The following is a 14310-nucleotide window of genomic DNA, read 5'->3' on the forward strand; positions in this document are numbered from 1 at the left end:
GGGTGAGCCGCTCTCTGAGTACTCAGAGCTAGCCCTGAACAAGCTCTGAGCGATCTCTGAGAGACCTCTGAGCGGAGCCTGAGCCGCTCCCTGAGCAACCTTAGCGCTCACCCCGTTGCTCACCCCCTTCCGTTCTCATCGTGCGTCTGGTCATTCTCCTACTCCGATGCTAATCGCTCTACGTCTTCTTAGTGTAAACTACAATTCAGCATTCGGACAATTACTGAGGCCCTGGCGCTATCGGGTAACACAAATTGGGAGGAAATTCAAAGACCTATTATATTAGGATCTAGGTAACTATACAAATCCACAATGTAGGGTCACACTGCTCTCTCTGATATTTTAGTCGTCCTCAGTCTCATTGCCGCCGTGAAGTTCATGGTATTGAGGTAGTTCCCAGTCGGATTTGTCCCTCACAAAATTTGAAACAAGTCTAGGAACACCAAGCGAACATAAGAATGCTATGACAGCCAGCCGCAAGTTGATGAGCCATTGGCTGTGGAGGAAAGCAGCTCGAAGGCGGAAGCGGTTGAGGATTTGAATCTCATTAACGAACGGACGCAATTTTCTGTCGTAGTTCTGCAGAGCCAATGGCAGATTCTCGGGGTTCCTAGCAATTTCACCAGCCAAAACGTACGCACCGACGAAACTCCCTGTTGTTCCAAGGCCGCTGAAAGGAGATGGACAGTATGCCGCGTCGCCAAGGAGGACCACTCGACCCTTAGACCAAGTGTCAGTAACGACTTGTACCACCTCTTGACAGTAGAGATTGCTCGCGCCATGTAGACCCTTCAGGAAGCGGCTCGTCTCCCACCCTGCATCGCGGAATTTCTCTGCCAAGAACTGCTTCTGCTGCTCGACCGGTGCTCTAGCGAAGCCAGCCAGTTCCTCAGACTCTGATTCGTCTCTAAAAACGAAGTAAACCTGAGATTCTGTCTGATTGTGCGTTCTGCGCATGATCAAGCGGCCGCCTGAAATGTTGTATATGTGCAAGAACTTGGTGTCAGTTTCCGTCCGCGGAACAAACCAGTACCCTCCATATATCCCAAATTTACGGTAGCAATTGGAATCAACCAACTGAATTTTTTGCCGAATACGTGATCCTTGACCGTCTGCTCCAACAAGAAGGTCAAATTTATCGTGCGAATTGTCAGAGAAATGGGCGACCACTTGATTCTCGCTGTCCTCGAAGCTTTCAACAGTCTTGCCAAAGATGTAATTGACTCTCTCGTCATCCTTGGTTGCGTTGTAAAGGATTTCAACGAGGTCTCCTCGCATAATCTCCATCTCCGAAGTCACAGATTGTTGGCTTTTCCTGGATTTGTCGACCAAGATTGTAGCCTTCACGTCGCCATTGGAATTCACAAAGCGGACCCCTTTCTCGTCGACCAGTCTGCTGCGAACAGTGTCAAGGAGGCCCATCCTCTCTACGACATCAATTCCATGACCGCGAATGTCGACTTGGGCGCCCGAAGCTCGAAGTGAGTCGAAGCGCTCGACCACCGTCACGCGGTGGCCGGCACGGGACAGCCAGTAGGCCAGGGTTGGCCCAGCGCAGCCAGCGCCACAGATGAGGATTCTAAGCTCAGTCATGAAGTGTACCTGCTCCGATGTTGCTGCTATGAACGATCCTCGTAACGGTATAAGGTAACGGATATGTTAAACAGGATAGGTATATTAAATGAGAAGGCAGTTAAGTTCTGTTTTACTGAGAAATCTCCTTCCTTTTTATATTCATGAACCGTCCCAGACGTATTTCCAAATATGGTTACGTGAGCAGAAGCGGACGATCGGAGGAATTGTTTGCCCTAAGCGGGAGGCTGTGTTTAGACAATTGCGTATCAAGTCTCTAATCATATCTCGGCCTCTTCCTGAGAGGTAGCAGGTTAGCGCAAGGCTTCCGGTGTCTAACTCGTATTTTCCCGGACTTTTCGCTAATCAATTTGAGAGCACGCTGATTCGGGGCGTGGAGACGGGAGAACTACTGAAGTGGCAGACCCACAGCGCGGAGGGTCAGATCGGCCGCCATTTTTGAGGTTGGCTTTCCCCGTCCCGATTCAAATCAATTCCGTGCTACCATCCGCTGGCCTTTGATGTCCCTTCTACTATCATATTTGAGTTATTTTTATACGGATCATCCGCGAGGAACAGGCCACCCCCAACAGACGCAGAGACAAACCCCAGCTATCATGTACCCCTTGCCCGCGAAAAAAGTTAGCCCCAATATTGAGGCATCCAGGGAATTATTGCTGCTAAGTCCCTCTCTCAATAGACGACAATGCGATCGAGGCAGACCATGTGGCAGGTGCCTCAGTATAGGAGCCAGTATATTTCAAGTTTCCATTTTGAATGTTGCCAATCAATTAAATGAAAATTGGAGAAGTACACCCCATACAGCTGGGTTTCTACGCTAACTTGAGCCCGAAGGATTTAGTATAAGAACGTAGATCACTGGCACCCTATAGTAGTCACATCGCTATTTCTTTTCTCGATATCATTTCAAGTCGTCTTTTAAAAGCGGGGGTTGAGACGCCCTCCAGTACTAGAGAAGATGACGCTAGAAGGACCTACAGTCAAAAAAATGACGGTTCTATTTTTGTGCTGAGCGGCTACAAACGGATCAGAGATAAAAAGAACACACGTCACCTCTGATCGTCTGCTCTGAGCACCTTGGGCGAAGGCTGAGCGCTCACTAAGAGAGTGCTCAGAGAGCAAATACTTCTATCGTATCATGACTTGTGAATGACTAAGATCCTGGTAAAAAGGGCCCCAAAAATGGCTACTTGGACGCCATTTTCGGCGCCCGATATACCGTCACCTAGCGTTGCGGTGTAAAGTATAGCCCGACCAATCCGTTTTATGTTGGTTTTTCCTATTTATCTTTCTGCCTGACGTTAATCATCGTTCATTCGTAGCTCATGTTCATTAATCCGACCCACCGGCTCGGAGTCCGGAACTGCCAAGACTAGGGCTTGGGGTCAGAGCTGACACCCTTTCGAAGTCCGAACTCCGATATTTTCCCCCTCTTCAATTTCAGCTACAACTGCTCGTTTGTTGCGTAACATGTTTGTGAAATGTCGACTACCCGTCGTAATGGTCAGCTCTCTTCTTGTGAGCCGTGTCGCAAGTCCAAGTTGCGATGTGATCACTCCTCTCCGGTATGTGGCCGCTGCGTGCGCCGGGGACAGCAGGATCTATGCATGTACCACCCAGCGCCAATGACACGACTTGGCCTATTTTCTGAAAACCGAAAACGGCGCCATCGGCTCAAGGAAAATCTTCAGGGCTCTGAGTCTTGGGACCAGAAGAAAATATCGGCCTCTGCACCGGGATTTCTCGGCCGTACAAGCTACTGCGATGTCTTCTTGGAAAACGGCAGTGACCTTCCGATTGGATACACATCTTACTCTAAATCTACAGACCCAGGTCCTATAGATGCACAACGAATTCGCCTGGGTGCACAAATGCTTATGTTATTGAGGAACCAGGACCTGTATCGAGAAATCGTCGAAGAGAGATACAAGATCTGGAGAGGTGATTACTGCGCCATCGGGCCCAATTCGCAAGATGAAGTTCTTTGATACTAATATATACAGGATGGACTCTCGGATACCCGATGACCAATATGATTTTCAACAGTGTTGAAGAGATGTGGAAGGACGCAAAACAGAAAATAAAAGACGAAAGTGAATGTGCGCTGGCTCTTTCCAAAAGGATCTTCAAGAACTATACCCGGCCTATCCAGCTATCTTCTACTACGTCATGGGAAGATTTTGCATCCTTTGCCTCACATAGATGGGAAACAATCGGCTTGATGTTCTCAATAATGGGGATAGCAACGAGATACATATCACACGATCTTCCTATGTTTAAAAAGCATGGCTCACCAGATGCGAAGAGTCTGGCTATCACTGCCACCGCAGTGGGGGATATCTGTCTGCAGCTCTGCGACAGCACGGGTGTCATGAATGACTTTGTGGTTTTGTTGCTCCTTCACCATACTTCGCTTCTGACATCTATCTATGGAGAGAGTGGTACGTTACGTGCATGTTTTATTCGATGACGGTATGTTTTGACAGATCTCATTTTAATAGACTATCGGCCTTGGAGGAAACTAGGCGAGTTGTCGACAGCTGTATTTGCGCTTGGACTGCATCAAGAGTCATCCAACTTGCCTTTCTTTCTGCGGGAGATGCGAAAACGTGCTTTAGTCGGTGCATATGCCATGGACAAAACTCTGGCAACCTTTCTCGGCCGACCACCGCTTATCAGCTGGCGCTATTGTGATATAGAGTGGCCGCTGGATTTGAGTTGTGAAGAGATCGCTGCACATCCAGATATTCGCAATGCTGCTATCGCGAAGCTGACTCCCGATGGCTGGAATAGTGAGGGCAGCTTGGTGAAAGGCTGCTGGGCACGAGTCTACTTCAACACAAGTATCCTCCGAGAAAAGATATTGGAATTGTCACTCAGTCGCCAGAGTGATAATCTGGCTGAACAGGTGGAGTAAGTGGATTTCGAATCCATCATCGTTTCTGGAGACTGACAGGAGGCAAGAAATCTATCGCAGGAGTCTCATAAGATGTACCAAGAGTTACCTATATGGCTCCATTGGAGCCCCAGCATCGGAGACCCGATTCCATCTGCTCTGCAAGACAACATTTTGTTCGACCTGTACCTGGATTCTCTTTACAATGACTTTTTACTATACAGGATCCTAGCAAAACGGACCCAAACTCAACCAGATGCGATCATCAGTGCCTCACGCAAGATTCTGAATGCATCACTTTCCATGTTGACAAAAATCGCCAAGTTACGGGCACCTGGCTGGGACATAGGATGGCATGTATGTCTTTTCCAACTGCCCGATATTGAACTGGACTGATGAGATGACTACTTATTAGCTGTGTTATGCTGGACTTCCCTCGGCAGGTGTCCTTTGCGCCGAGTTATTACGGCGGTCTCGCTCTATGATACCTGACACTGACATTTTTCAACGCTCCGAAATTATCCAGAACCTCAGCGTCTTTGCCTCACACCTCGGTACTATCATCCAGCCCGATGAAGGGAATTATCGAATCGCCGAGCAAGGACGACGGGCGATCCGCCATGTCTTAGATCAGGTTCTTTCTGTGGATAATCTTTCTGCTATCCCTACAACTTCAGATGAAGAACTTGATATCCAAGAGCAGATTTCATTTGATGAAAGTCTACTCAATAACGTCGATATCGATGACAGAGGCCCCTTCTTGGACTGGCTTAACGGGACTGCGGAGCAGAGTCACGAGCCATGGCTGACATGGATGAACTTTAGCTGATATGATAAACTTCGGAATAAACTCATGAGAAGCTTTATATTTAGTAGCATAATACACTTCCAAAGACTTTCAATCATACCCGACGTGCTCCCTGTATGCAGATTATATGTAGCCAATATATTATGTAATGCACCCAAAATCCCCAGAATAACGAAATAGGGGTTAACATTCGTTAAATCGAGGAATTACTGGTAGTTTATGTAACTTTAGCCAGGGCTACACGTTACTAATCCTGCGACGCGTCGCGTCTCCGTGGCTACTTTTTCGGCGACATCAGATTCTCCATTCGAACAGCTCAATTATCCCAAAGCTCCGTTTTCTCAAAGTTCAAAATGGAAATTTCCTCTTGACTTCACCCGGGCACGACAATGACAACCTCTGCTGAGGAATTCACCGAGATTGACCGCGCAATTGAGCGCGCGTCCAAAGAGGTCCTCACAGCAACAATCAAAGCTATCTACCGTGACATTCCATCAGTGAAATATGCTTTGGTGGGAAAACTTTTCGTATCTGAGGATTGTGTTCCAAATGTTCCAGAACCAGGGGATTCGGACACGGAGGGTAGTGAGGATGACAACGATGAAGAGAGCAAGGGTGATAATAAGAGCACACCAGCCGCCCAGACGACTACCGGCTCTAAGAGATTACGAACCCGCTATGCTATTTGCGAAAACTGCGACAAGGAGTTCGATGTCACAAGTAATACGAGCAAGAGCTGTTTCTATCATTCCGGTAGGTGTTGGGCCATAGGAATATATAGGGGTGGTAGTGACAGAGCTATGGGACAGACTATAACGCGCCAGATTATGACGCATTCGTCGACCACGATGAAGACTGTCACGGAACAATCGACTCCGACGAAATGCGTAAGGAGTTTCCAGAGAACTTCATCTACGAGTGCTGTGGTCGCAATCTTACAGAGGAGCCGTGTGAAAATGATTGGCATCGTGAGAAGGCGACCTTTAAAAAGCCGAAGATTGAATATGGGCAAGGTTAAGGAGAGACATCTTTGGGCTTTTTCGCTTCTTCCTTGTATCGCTAGCCGTTCTCTCGGTTATCAAAAGTTTCCCCAACGAATAAAAATGAGCGGCATTCTTTTTGTCTCTCATTCATAAGAGCTAACCTATCCGACGAAATCGTGATAAAACCATCTCCTGTCGTCGAAGTTTATTTCGCACGAAAGCATTTGCAATGAAGTTGTTCTCTTTAGAGATATCTAAGGCCAAATTCTACGCGCCGGTTTCGCGCAGCTTAGAAATCTCGGCTGGACCAAGGTCAGGATGGCCAATGCTGACCTGTCAGGTACATTTTGTTAGCACCATTGTCGGGGCATAGTCTCACGTTCGCTTTGATCAAGAAAAAGGAAGGGGTTTTTGGGGGGGGGGGGTGGTGTCGGGTTTGGGGCGGTTGGTAATAATTTAGATCAAGCAGCATTAGAGTGGTACTACGCATAAGCGCCAAACTCAAAATCGACTTTGTCCATTCCATTTCTTTAAATAACAGGGAGAAAGGCCAATTGCCCCATGGACAAAAAGCCCATCTTAGGGGTTATGATTCCCAATGAAACTTTTAGAACAGAAAGTAGAGACGGTGACACAGAGAATGCAAGTCATGGGCCAACGATTTGATTGTGGATGGTACGAATGTAGTTGGGAGGTGTAAACAGCTTTGTGGGCGCTGCTGACTTTGCTCCTTGTCAATATGCAAGGAACCCTTCAAATGTGGCTGGAACTTTAGCTGTAACACTCGGTCTGCCAGTACCAACCTGGCATGACAAAGTGCAACCAACCCGCTCCAGTAGGTAAGTTCTGTCGGGCCTCATTTCAATGTTTCTTCATCGGATAGCAATGTACTCGGGATGTTAACGTGACTACGCACGTCCCTATCTAGTTCGAAGTCTCTCTTTACTTTCGATGCGATCTCTTCATTGGCCAGCACGTTCCAGCCCACGATAGCCATACCTTTGGCAGCTTCAATGCAAAGATCGTGGGCTCTGAGTGTGCCGGCTGCGGCAGTAAAACCAGGAGTGTGGTTTTTACATCCTGGATCGGCTGGGATGCCGACATATGCTTGGAACGCGGGACACTCGTACGAGACATTTCCTATATAATTGTCATCCCTTTGGTCTGCCCGGCCGTGTAAGATACTGACCTTGATCCGTAGAGCCCGGGATGCCGGTGGAGCGCAGATCACATTTGACGTCAGAGCCTATGGTGGTCATTGCATCTGCGTACAGAGTACAGATAGTCGCATTGGGCCGTAGGTCCGCATACGTATTGGTCCTGGATATCAAGTTAGACTTTCCTCGGTTGACCAAAACGGAAGGTATCCGTACATCCTAAAGTCCATCTCACATCCTGCCTGGATAGCCCCACCAGTGAAGCATCGCTTCACCTTGGCGAGCAAGTCATCTGCAGTTTTCAGCGTCGGACTCCTGACATAACAGTCGATCTCCGCACTGCCAGGAATGACGTTTGGTCGTGCCCCTCCATCCGAAAACACACAATGCACCCGATCTGTTGGATGCGACTGTTGCCGTAGGACACTGATCCCGTTATACGCCAACACCGCCGCGTCCAAAGCATTGACTCCCTCCCATGGGGCGACAGCTGCATGCGCTGTCTTTCCAGTGAATCGTGCTCTCATTTTATGACTCGCAAGAGTGGGCATGAATGCATCACCCGTGAAGCCGGTACACTCATCGAAAGGACCAGGATGGGCCATCAAACACGCGTCCACATCCCTAAACCCACCCGCGTCAATGATTTTGATCTTTCCTCCGCCACCTTCTTCAGCCGGCGTGCCGATGAGACGCACCCTGCCTAGCATCTTATGTGTCTTCAAAGCCTCGGCCAGGCCGAGGAATGCCGCAATGGACATCGTCGCGATGAGATTATGGCCGCAGGCATGGCCGATTTCGGGGAGAGCGTCATACTCGGCGTTAAAGGCCACCACGCGCCCTCCAGTGCCGTACTCAACTACGAAGGCGGTCTCAAGCCCATATGCGTGGAGATTGACAGAGAAGCCCATAGATTGGAGCATGGAGGTAATGTTGTCGTGGGCCTGGTATTCCTGGTAGCCTAGCTCGGGGTTGCTGTGGATCTAAGGCGTCGGATGAGCAAAGAGCTGGAGTAGCGAGATACACTATCACGGATGTTACCTTCTGATTAATTTTCCAGAGCTCATCTGCCTTGTGCTCAATGGCCAGTTGGATCTCCTTGCTCACCAAGGAACGGGTGTCTTCCGTTTGAACCATAATAATGAAACTTCAGCGATCCCGGGCTTTCAATGTTTATAAAGGAACGCGTGTGCCACCTGCACCAAGAAACCGTTTTGCTTGACCTCCCGACTGCCATGTTTGTATTTAACCAAGTTAGACTACAGTCCGGTGCATCGGTCGGGCCGACCGAATCGCGTTCCGTCTTAGGGTTTCCTGATAAGAGTTCCCTACGCGGGGCGGGGGCCGAGTGGGGACGAGGAGGTCCATTAATTCGCCGCTGGGTTCTGATCCTTGACTCTTTCTCATCAGGCGATCTAGTGATGAAGTCTCCCAGATGGCTGAAGCAAACAGGTGGGAATGAAACCACTCCGATCTGCTACATGAGCCAATTCGTTGATCTCATTCAGGTCATTATCCGCCTGTCTGCGTTGCAGGAGACAGAAACTCAAATGCGGAGGGCCCAGTAGAGTCCCCTGTCAACGATGCAAAGCCAGCAAGGCAGAGTGTATTTTTGTACCTCCAAAAGCGACCCGTAGCGCCACGCTATCGGCCGGATCGGCTGATGTGGATGCCAGGTGAGTTCTTCCCGAGATTTACTGGTAAGCGTTGTTTGACAGTGTACGAAGCGACAGGTTGAGGCTTCTAGAGCAGCGATTGGACTTCATGGAAGAGCGCCATTCAGTGGCCATGCAGGAGATGCAAAGTACGATTGCTCAGTTAGCTGCCAGGCAGAACCTGAGTCCCGCAGAAGACGTATCCCAGCCTGTACCGCCGGACTCTACTCCGGCTAGTCAAGGCCAGTGGCATGACTCGGCAGATATAGTGTCCCGAGGCATCGTGAGCGAGAATGAGTGGGAAGAGCTTTATGACTTGTGAACCACTTCTTTTCATTTCTCATTCGGAGACTGCGATGGGCGCTGACCGGACGTATAGCTTTTACCTGAATTGCCGCCACGTTACTGGGTTTGTAGACGAGCAGAGCTACCCCTCTGTGGACCGCTCCCGTCAGCATGCCCTTTTGTCGACAGTGATATGCATCACCGCAGCCAGAGCCATCAGGCCGGAGAAATACCAGACCTTTGTTGCCGAAGCAGATGAGCTGCTGAAGAACACATTCTCAGGCCGACCACCTGATATCCATGCTATTCGAGCAATGATACTCCTGACTGCTTGGACGGGTCGTGCCCGTCTTTGGGGCTATGTGGTCTCGGTTTCTGCAGAAGTGGGCCTCAACACCGCCGCATTGCAGCTGGGCGATGACTCCGTCGAGCATACGGCTGACCTTGTAGAGCGTGCGAGGCTCTGGTTTACGTTGTGCTGCTTTGATTTGGTGTAAGGATATCGGGGAGCTCCACGTCGCTGCTGTATACTTGACTAAGTCATTGATTAGTTCCAACTTGAACCGACCGTTTGTGATCAACCGGATGAGAGACTACGCCCCCATCTCCAAGAAGCTTCTCACCTCCCCATTCTCTCGCCCGGTGGACTATCGTATCTGTGCTTACATCGAGGCTTTTACAATTGCCGGTTCGTCGTCCACCTCAGGCACAGATGTTCCGTATACTGAGTAAAACAACAGCAAATGCCAAAGCCCAGGTCCCGAAATCTCAGCTGCATCTGAATCCACTGCAACAAGAAGACGTCGATCTGTTAAAATCATTCGACCAGCAACTCGATCACTGGTTCTATAGCATTAGCAATACCATCGAGCCACTCTATCAGACATTCGCCAATAAACAAGACAGGAACCGGTTCCTGGCACCATACACGTTCCTGAAAATGTGGAGTGTTTACCATCTGTCTTCGTTAACTTTGACATCAGAGCGCTAACTAGCCGTTAGTTATATCAACGGATTTGCCATGCACGGAATGCTGCCTCTTGGCGATGTTCCTGACCCCAACCGGCTTTCCTTCATCCAGGAGGCCCTTGATAATGCCGTCCTCCTACTCCAGACCCAGTTCGAGTCCCCTGTTTTCCGACATCAGCTTCGATATACAATAGACTACAATGGCATTACGACATATCACGCGATCAACTTCATCCTCAAGGCTATGACCGTTGCCCATATATTCCTGAACTATGGGAAAGTATTCCTGGCTCTCGGCCAAGCAGCACATATGTTTGAGGAAGCAGGTGCCGTAGATGCCGCAAAAGAAGTGAGGCAGGAGCAGGAAAGACTGGCGTTACTGACACAGACCATTCTATCTCCACTCGAGTATGGTGGCGATGCTCCACCAGATCCTGCCCTCGAAGGATCCACAGCCCTCTTCGATATACCCAGTTTTCTGGATGTCGCTGTAAGCCTCATTCTCCAACGATCCCCTTCCCTTCCCACCCCAGATAAAGCTGACGCTGATAGACTTGGGACGAATTCTTCCCTACACTTGATTTGTACATGCTTGAATGATCTTCTGTTCCTCGCAGTAATGGGGTGATTATGTTCTCGTAGTGATTAGCATTTAAAAAGGCTTGTCGAGCCTTGACAGTGGCAGGTCTGGTTCTCCCGAGCATCTCTTCTTCATACCTGCAACCGCCTGCCTCAGATTATCTGGCTCCTGTGCCTTACTGTACCCAATACGGTGACCAGCATTAATTGTACGCTGTTGTGGCAAGATCTCCCGTATCTCGATTCATAAGCCTGTAGTGAAAAAGATCTGGTTATAGTATGTGACGGAGGTCGACAGAATTTCGCCCCAATTGCCACGTACTCACACTGATGCCTATTGACGACTCAATCGGTCGGTCAATCTCCCTCTTGCCCGCCAACTTTCCCTCCTCTTCAACTGTCCATCGCCCACCGGCCACAGAAGAAATGGCGCCAATTATCCAGGCCCCGGCCATCCCGCCGACCATGCGCGCCTGGGTGCGCCCTCGACGCGGCCCCGCGTCAAAGGAGCTGAAGCTGGACCCCGGGTTCCCCACGCCGGCCGTGCCAACGGGATCTTCGCCCGACGTGCTGATCCGCGTGTCGCACGTGTCGCTGCAGTTCAGTTCCGAGCTTCTAATGAAAGTTCTGCCCCAACTGCCCTTCACCAGCCCACGGATCCCGGAGCTCGAGCTGTCTGGCGAGGTGGTTGCGGCCGGCGAGGGCGTGCCGCCTGAGGTGCGCGACCCGGGCACGCACGTCGTCGCCTTTCAGAGCATCCCCGCCATGGCCATGGGCTACGGTGTGCTGGCGGAATACGTGCGGTTGCCTGGCAGCCAGGTCGCGCGCATCGACGCCGCGGTTGACAAGGCGTCGGCCTCGGGCTTGAACGGCGCGGGGAGCACCGCGCTCAAGATGATCCGCACGGCGGGCGTGCGCGAGGGCCATACAGTGCTTGTGAATGGGGCCAGCGGGTCGGTCGGCTCGGTGCTCGTGCAGCTGTGCAAACTGCGCGGCGCTAAGGTTGTCGGCGTGGCTAGCGGTGGCAACGAGGCTATGGTGCGCAGCCTAGGCGTAGACGAGGTATGCAGAGGTCACCGCAGGCTTACACTAGAACATAACTAACGTGCGCATAGTTCATAGACTACCAGAAGGAAGACCCCCTGCCGGCCTACCTAGCGCAGCAGTACAGCGACAAGCCGTTTGACTTTGTGCTCGACTGCGTCGGCTCGCAAGCGCTCTTTGTCAACTCGCCGGCCTACCTTAAGGCCGAGGGCGCCGTGGTCAACATTGGCGCGCTCGAGGGCGCCCTTGTGACGGTGCGCAACGCGCTATTTAACTTTTGGCTACCCACCTGGCTAGGCGGCGTGCCGCGCCGCTATATCATGTTTAGTACGCCGCCGGCGCGCGACGACGCTGTTTACCTAGCACGCCTAATCGAAGAGGGCCACGTACATATCCCCGTCGACTCCGTCTTCGACATGGAGGATGCCGTTCGTGCCTACGAACGCATCGCCACCAAGCGCGCCCGCGGCAAGGTCGTAGTCAAAGTGCGCAGCGACTAGGCTGCGCGCGTGCCGGGGGGACTTCTGTTTACAAAGTCCAATTGAGTATCGCATACGTGTTGTTAACGGGTGATTGCTGTCTTGCAGTTACAGGCGCTTGAGCAATAGACCAGACTAGTCTTTCGTAGGGCTGGAGTCAATTGGCATATTTATTATCTGGGAGGCCGGGGCCGGGTGAAGAGGAAGGCAGCTGGCTAATAGTCCTCTTCTTACTGGGAGCTACCATTGCAGGTAACTACTGACACTACAGTCCCAATTGCAACATAATAAGTTCATTGTCTTGGATTTAATACAAGTTCAAGTGAGCAATAGCGAGCAAGAATTACAGTCTCTTAAGGCTTGGGATTCCATCCTTTAGGTCCTCCCCAGGTGCCTTTGACAAAAGAGTTAAAGTACACCCATGGGAAGAAATCCTTTTTAAGATGGTAAAACGCACGCCGAGGCTCTATTTGGTCGATCCCAAACCAGTTGCCAAAAGTCTCCTTAGGTTGTCCACCATACTTGAACTCAGCAAGCAGGACCTTGCCGAACTCCGTAAGCAAAGGGCACGAGGTATAACCGTCATAGGTCGCCTGAGGCTGTTTGCCTTCCATGGACAACAACATATTTTGGACGAGAACTGGCGCTTCAGCAGTAACCGCAGCCGCTGTCTTCGACGTAGGTAGACTGGACGCATCACCGGCGGACCAGACGTTGGGATAACGTTTGTGGCGAGTGGTGCCATCATCAACATCCACGAACCCAGCGTCGTTCGCCAGAGGGCTCTGCTTCACAAAGGAATGGGGCCCCATTTTCGGCACGACATGCAGCAGATCAAACTGTTTTTTGACCTGCTTTCCTTCTGGGCCAGCAAAGATCGCCGTGTTGCCCTCGATGGCCTTAAGATCATGTTGGAACAATCCTTCGACCCCTCTCTGTTGGCGCAATTCCTCGAGCTTGGCACTGTATTTTGGCACACCAAACATTGTTGGCAGTCCCGTAGCATAGCTGATCTTGATCGCCGATTTGGAAGGATCTTCGATGTTGTATAGGCCTTCCCGCTTCCAGTAGTCCAACGCAAGCCACATAGCTTTTTGCGGTGCCCCTGCGCATTTGATAGCCCCTGCAGGCATCGTGAAAATGGCGGTACCCTTCTGCAGTTTCTGGATTGTACCGAAGACTTTGTCGCAAGTGTCGTACCCATATATGGTCGATACAAGAGATTTGGGATCGGCAAGAGCTTCAGACAAACCATCAATACCTCCATAGTTGACGTTGATGCCAGGAACGACGACAAGATTCTCGTAGTTGACTTTTCCACCATCCTCCAGGGTGATGGAATTGCCCTCAGGGGAAAAGGCGCTAACCCCTTTGTTGTAAAATTTGAACTTAGGATCAAGTAGGCTCTTCAGTGGCCTCTCAAGTTCGTACTTGGTCTTTAGGCCACCGCCCACTAGTGTCCACCCTGGCTGGTAGTGGTGCTTTGTTGCCGGGTCAATGATGGCAATGTCATTTTCAGCGAATTTGCCAGATTGAAGGAGCTGATGGCTGATGGTCAAACCTGCGGTGCCGCCACCAACGACGACAACCCGATGTTGCCCACTGACAGAGCTCACAGGAGAGACAGTTGCAAAACCCCGAGTCGTCGAGGAAGCCGGGCACCTGGCAAGCCGAGCTACTGATGCGAGAGACGCGCCAAACATGATGAAAGACACTTAATGAGCAGGGAATGTAGATAGGAGAGCAGTATCAACGTTCAGGTCAATTGAGGACCGCAAAACAGAGGACAAATTTATAGACGAAGCTCCTCGAATGGGTATAGCCAGGGATGGCGCAATCGACGGATGGTGAGAAATTTGTTC

The 14310-nt window shown here is 50.6% G+C and overlaps 7 protein-coding genes across 7 annotated transcripts; 4 read left to right on the forward strand and 3 right to left on the reverse strand.

Moving 5' to 3' along the window:
- Positions 1 to 342: 342 nt before the first annotated feature.
- Positions 343 to 1593, reverse strand: N7474_002082 (uncharacterized protein; the record flags this gene model as incomplete). The annotated part of the gene is made up of 1 exon (XM_057193497.1): positions 343 to 1593. One exon carries the CDS (start codon positions 1591 to 1593, stop codon positions 343 to 345), a length of 1251 nt encoding a protein of 416 aa, XP_057058450.1.
- A 1625-nt stretch (positions 1594 to 3218) lies between these two features.
- N7474_002083 (fungal specific transcription factor domain-containing protein) lies at positions 3219 to 5318 on the forward strand (the record flags this gene model as incomplete). Its single annotated transcript, XM_057193498.1, has 5 exons — positions 3219 to 3534; positions 3597 to 4034; positions 4095 to 4506; positions 4714 to 4846; positions 4905 to 5318. The coding sequence occupies 5 exons, from the start codon at positions 3219 to 3221 to the stop codon at positions 5316 to 5318; spliced, it is 1713 nt and encodes a 570-aa protein (XP_057058451.1).
- Positions 5319 to 5686: 368 nt separating this feature from the next.
- On the forward strand, positions 5687 to 6315 carry N7474_002084 (uncharacterized protein; the record flags this gene model as incomplete). The annotated part of the gene is made up of 2 exons (XM_057193499.1): positions 5687 to 6050; positions 6107 to 6315. The coding sequence occupies 2 exons, from the start codon at positions 5687 to 5689 to the stop codon at positions 6313 to 6315; spliced, it is 573 nt and encodes a 190-aa protein (XP_057058452.1).
- An 821-nt stretch (positions 6316 to 7136) lies between these two features.
- N7474_002085 (M20 family metallopeptidase) lies at positions 7137 to 8574 on the reverse strand (the record flags this gene model as incomplete). Its single annotated transcript, XM_057193500.1, has 4 exons — positions 7137 to 7420; positions 7470 to 7600; positions 7654 to 8420; positions 8479 to 8574. The coding sequence occupies 4 exons, from the start codon at positions 8572 to 8574 to the stop codon at positions 7137 to 7139; spliced, it is 1278 nt and encodes a 425-aa protein (XP_057058453.1).
- A 526-nt stretch (positions 8575 to 9100) lies between these two features.
- Positions 9101 to 10946, forward strand: N7474_002086 (fungal specific transcription factor domain-containing protein; the record flags this gene model as incomplete). Its single annotated transcript, XM_057193501.1, has 7 exons — positions 9101 to 9137; positions 9185 to 9410; positions 9472 to 9870; positions 9929 to 10065; positions 10118 to 10319; positions 10380 to 10836; positions 10899 to 10946. 7 exons carry the CDS (start codon positions 9101 to 9103, stop codon positions 10944 to 10946), a joined length of 1506 nt encoding a protein of 501 aa, XP_057058454.1.
- Positions 10947 to 11351: 405 nt separating this feature from the next.
- Positions 11352 to 12469, forward strand: N7474_002087 (NAD(P)-dependent alcohol dehydrogenase; the record flags this gene model as incomplete). The annotated part of the gene is made up of 2 exons (XM_057193502.1): positions 11352 to 11987; positions 12041 to 12469. 2 exons carry the CDS (start codon positions 11352 to 11354, stop codon positions 12467 to 12469), a joined length of 1065 nt encoding a protein of 354 aa, XP_057058455.1.
- A 332-nt stretch (positions 12470 to 12801) lies between these two features.
- N7474_002088 (NAD(P)/FAD-dependent oxidoreductase) lies at positions 12802 to 14151 on the reverse strand (the record flags this gene model as incomplete). Its single annotated transcript, XM_057193503.1, has 1 exon — positions 12802 to 14151. The coding sequence occupies one exon, from the start codon at positions 14149 to 14151 to the stop codon at positions 12802 to 12804; it is 1350 nt and encodes a 449-aa protein (XP_057058456.1).
- Positions 14152 to 14310: the final 159 nt, after the last annotated feature.

Source organism: Penicillium riverlandense (assembly GCF_028828495.1).
Source record: "Penicillium riverlandense strain IBT 135883 chromosome Unknown utg000001l_segment0_segment0, whole genome shotgun sequence".
NCBI lineage: Eukaryota > Fungi > Ascomycota > Eurotiomycetes > Eurotiales > Aspergillaceae > Penicillium > Penicillium riverlandense.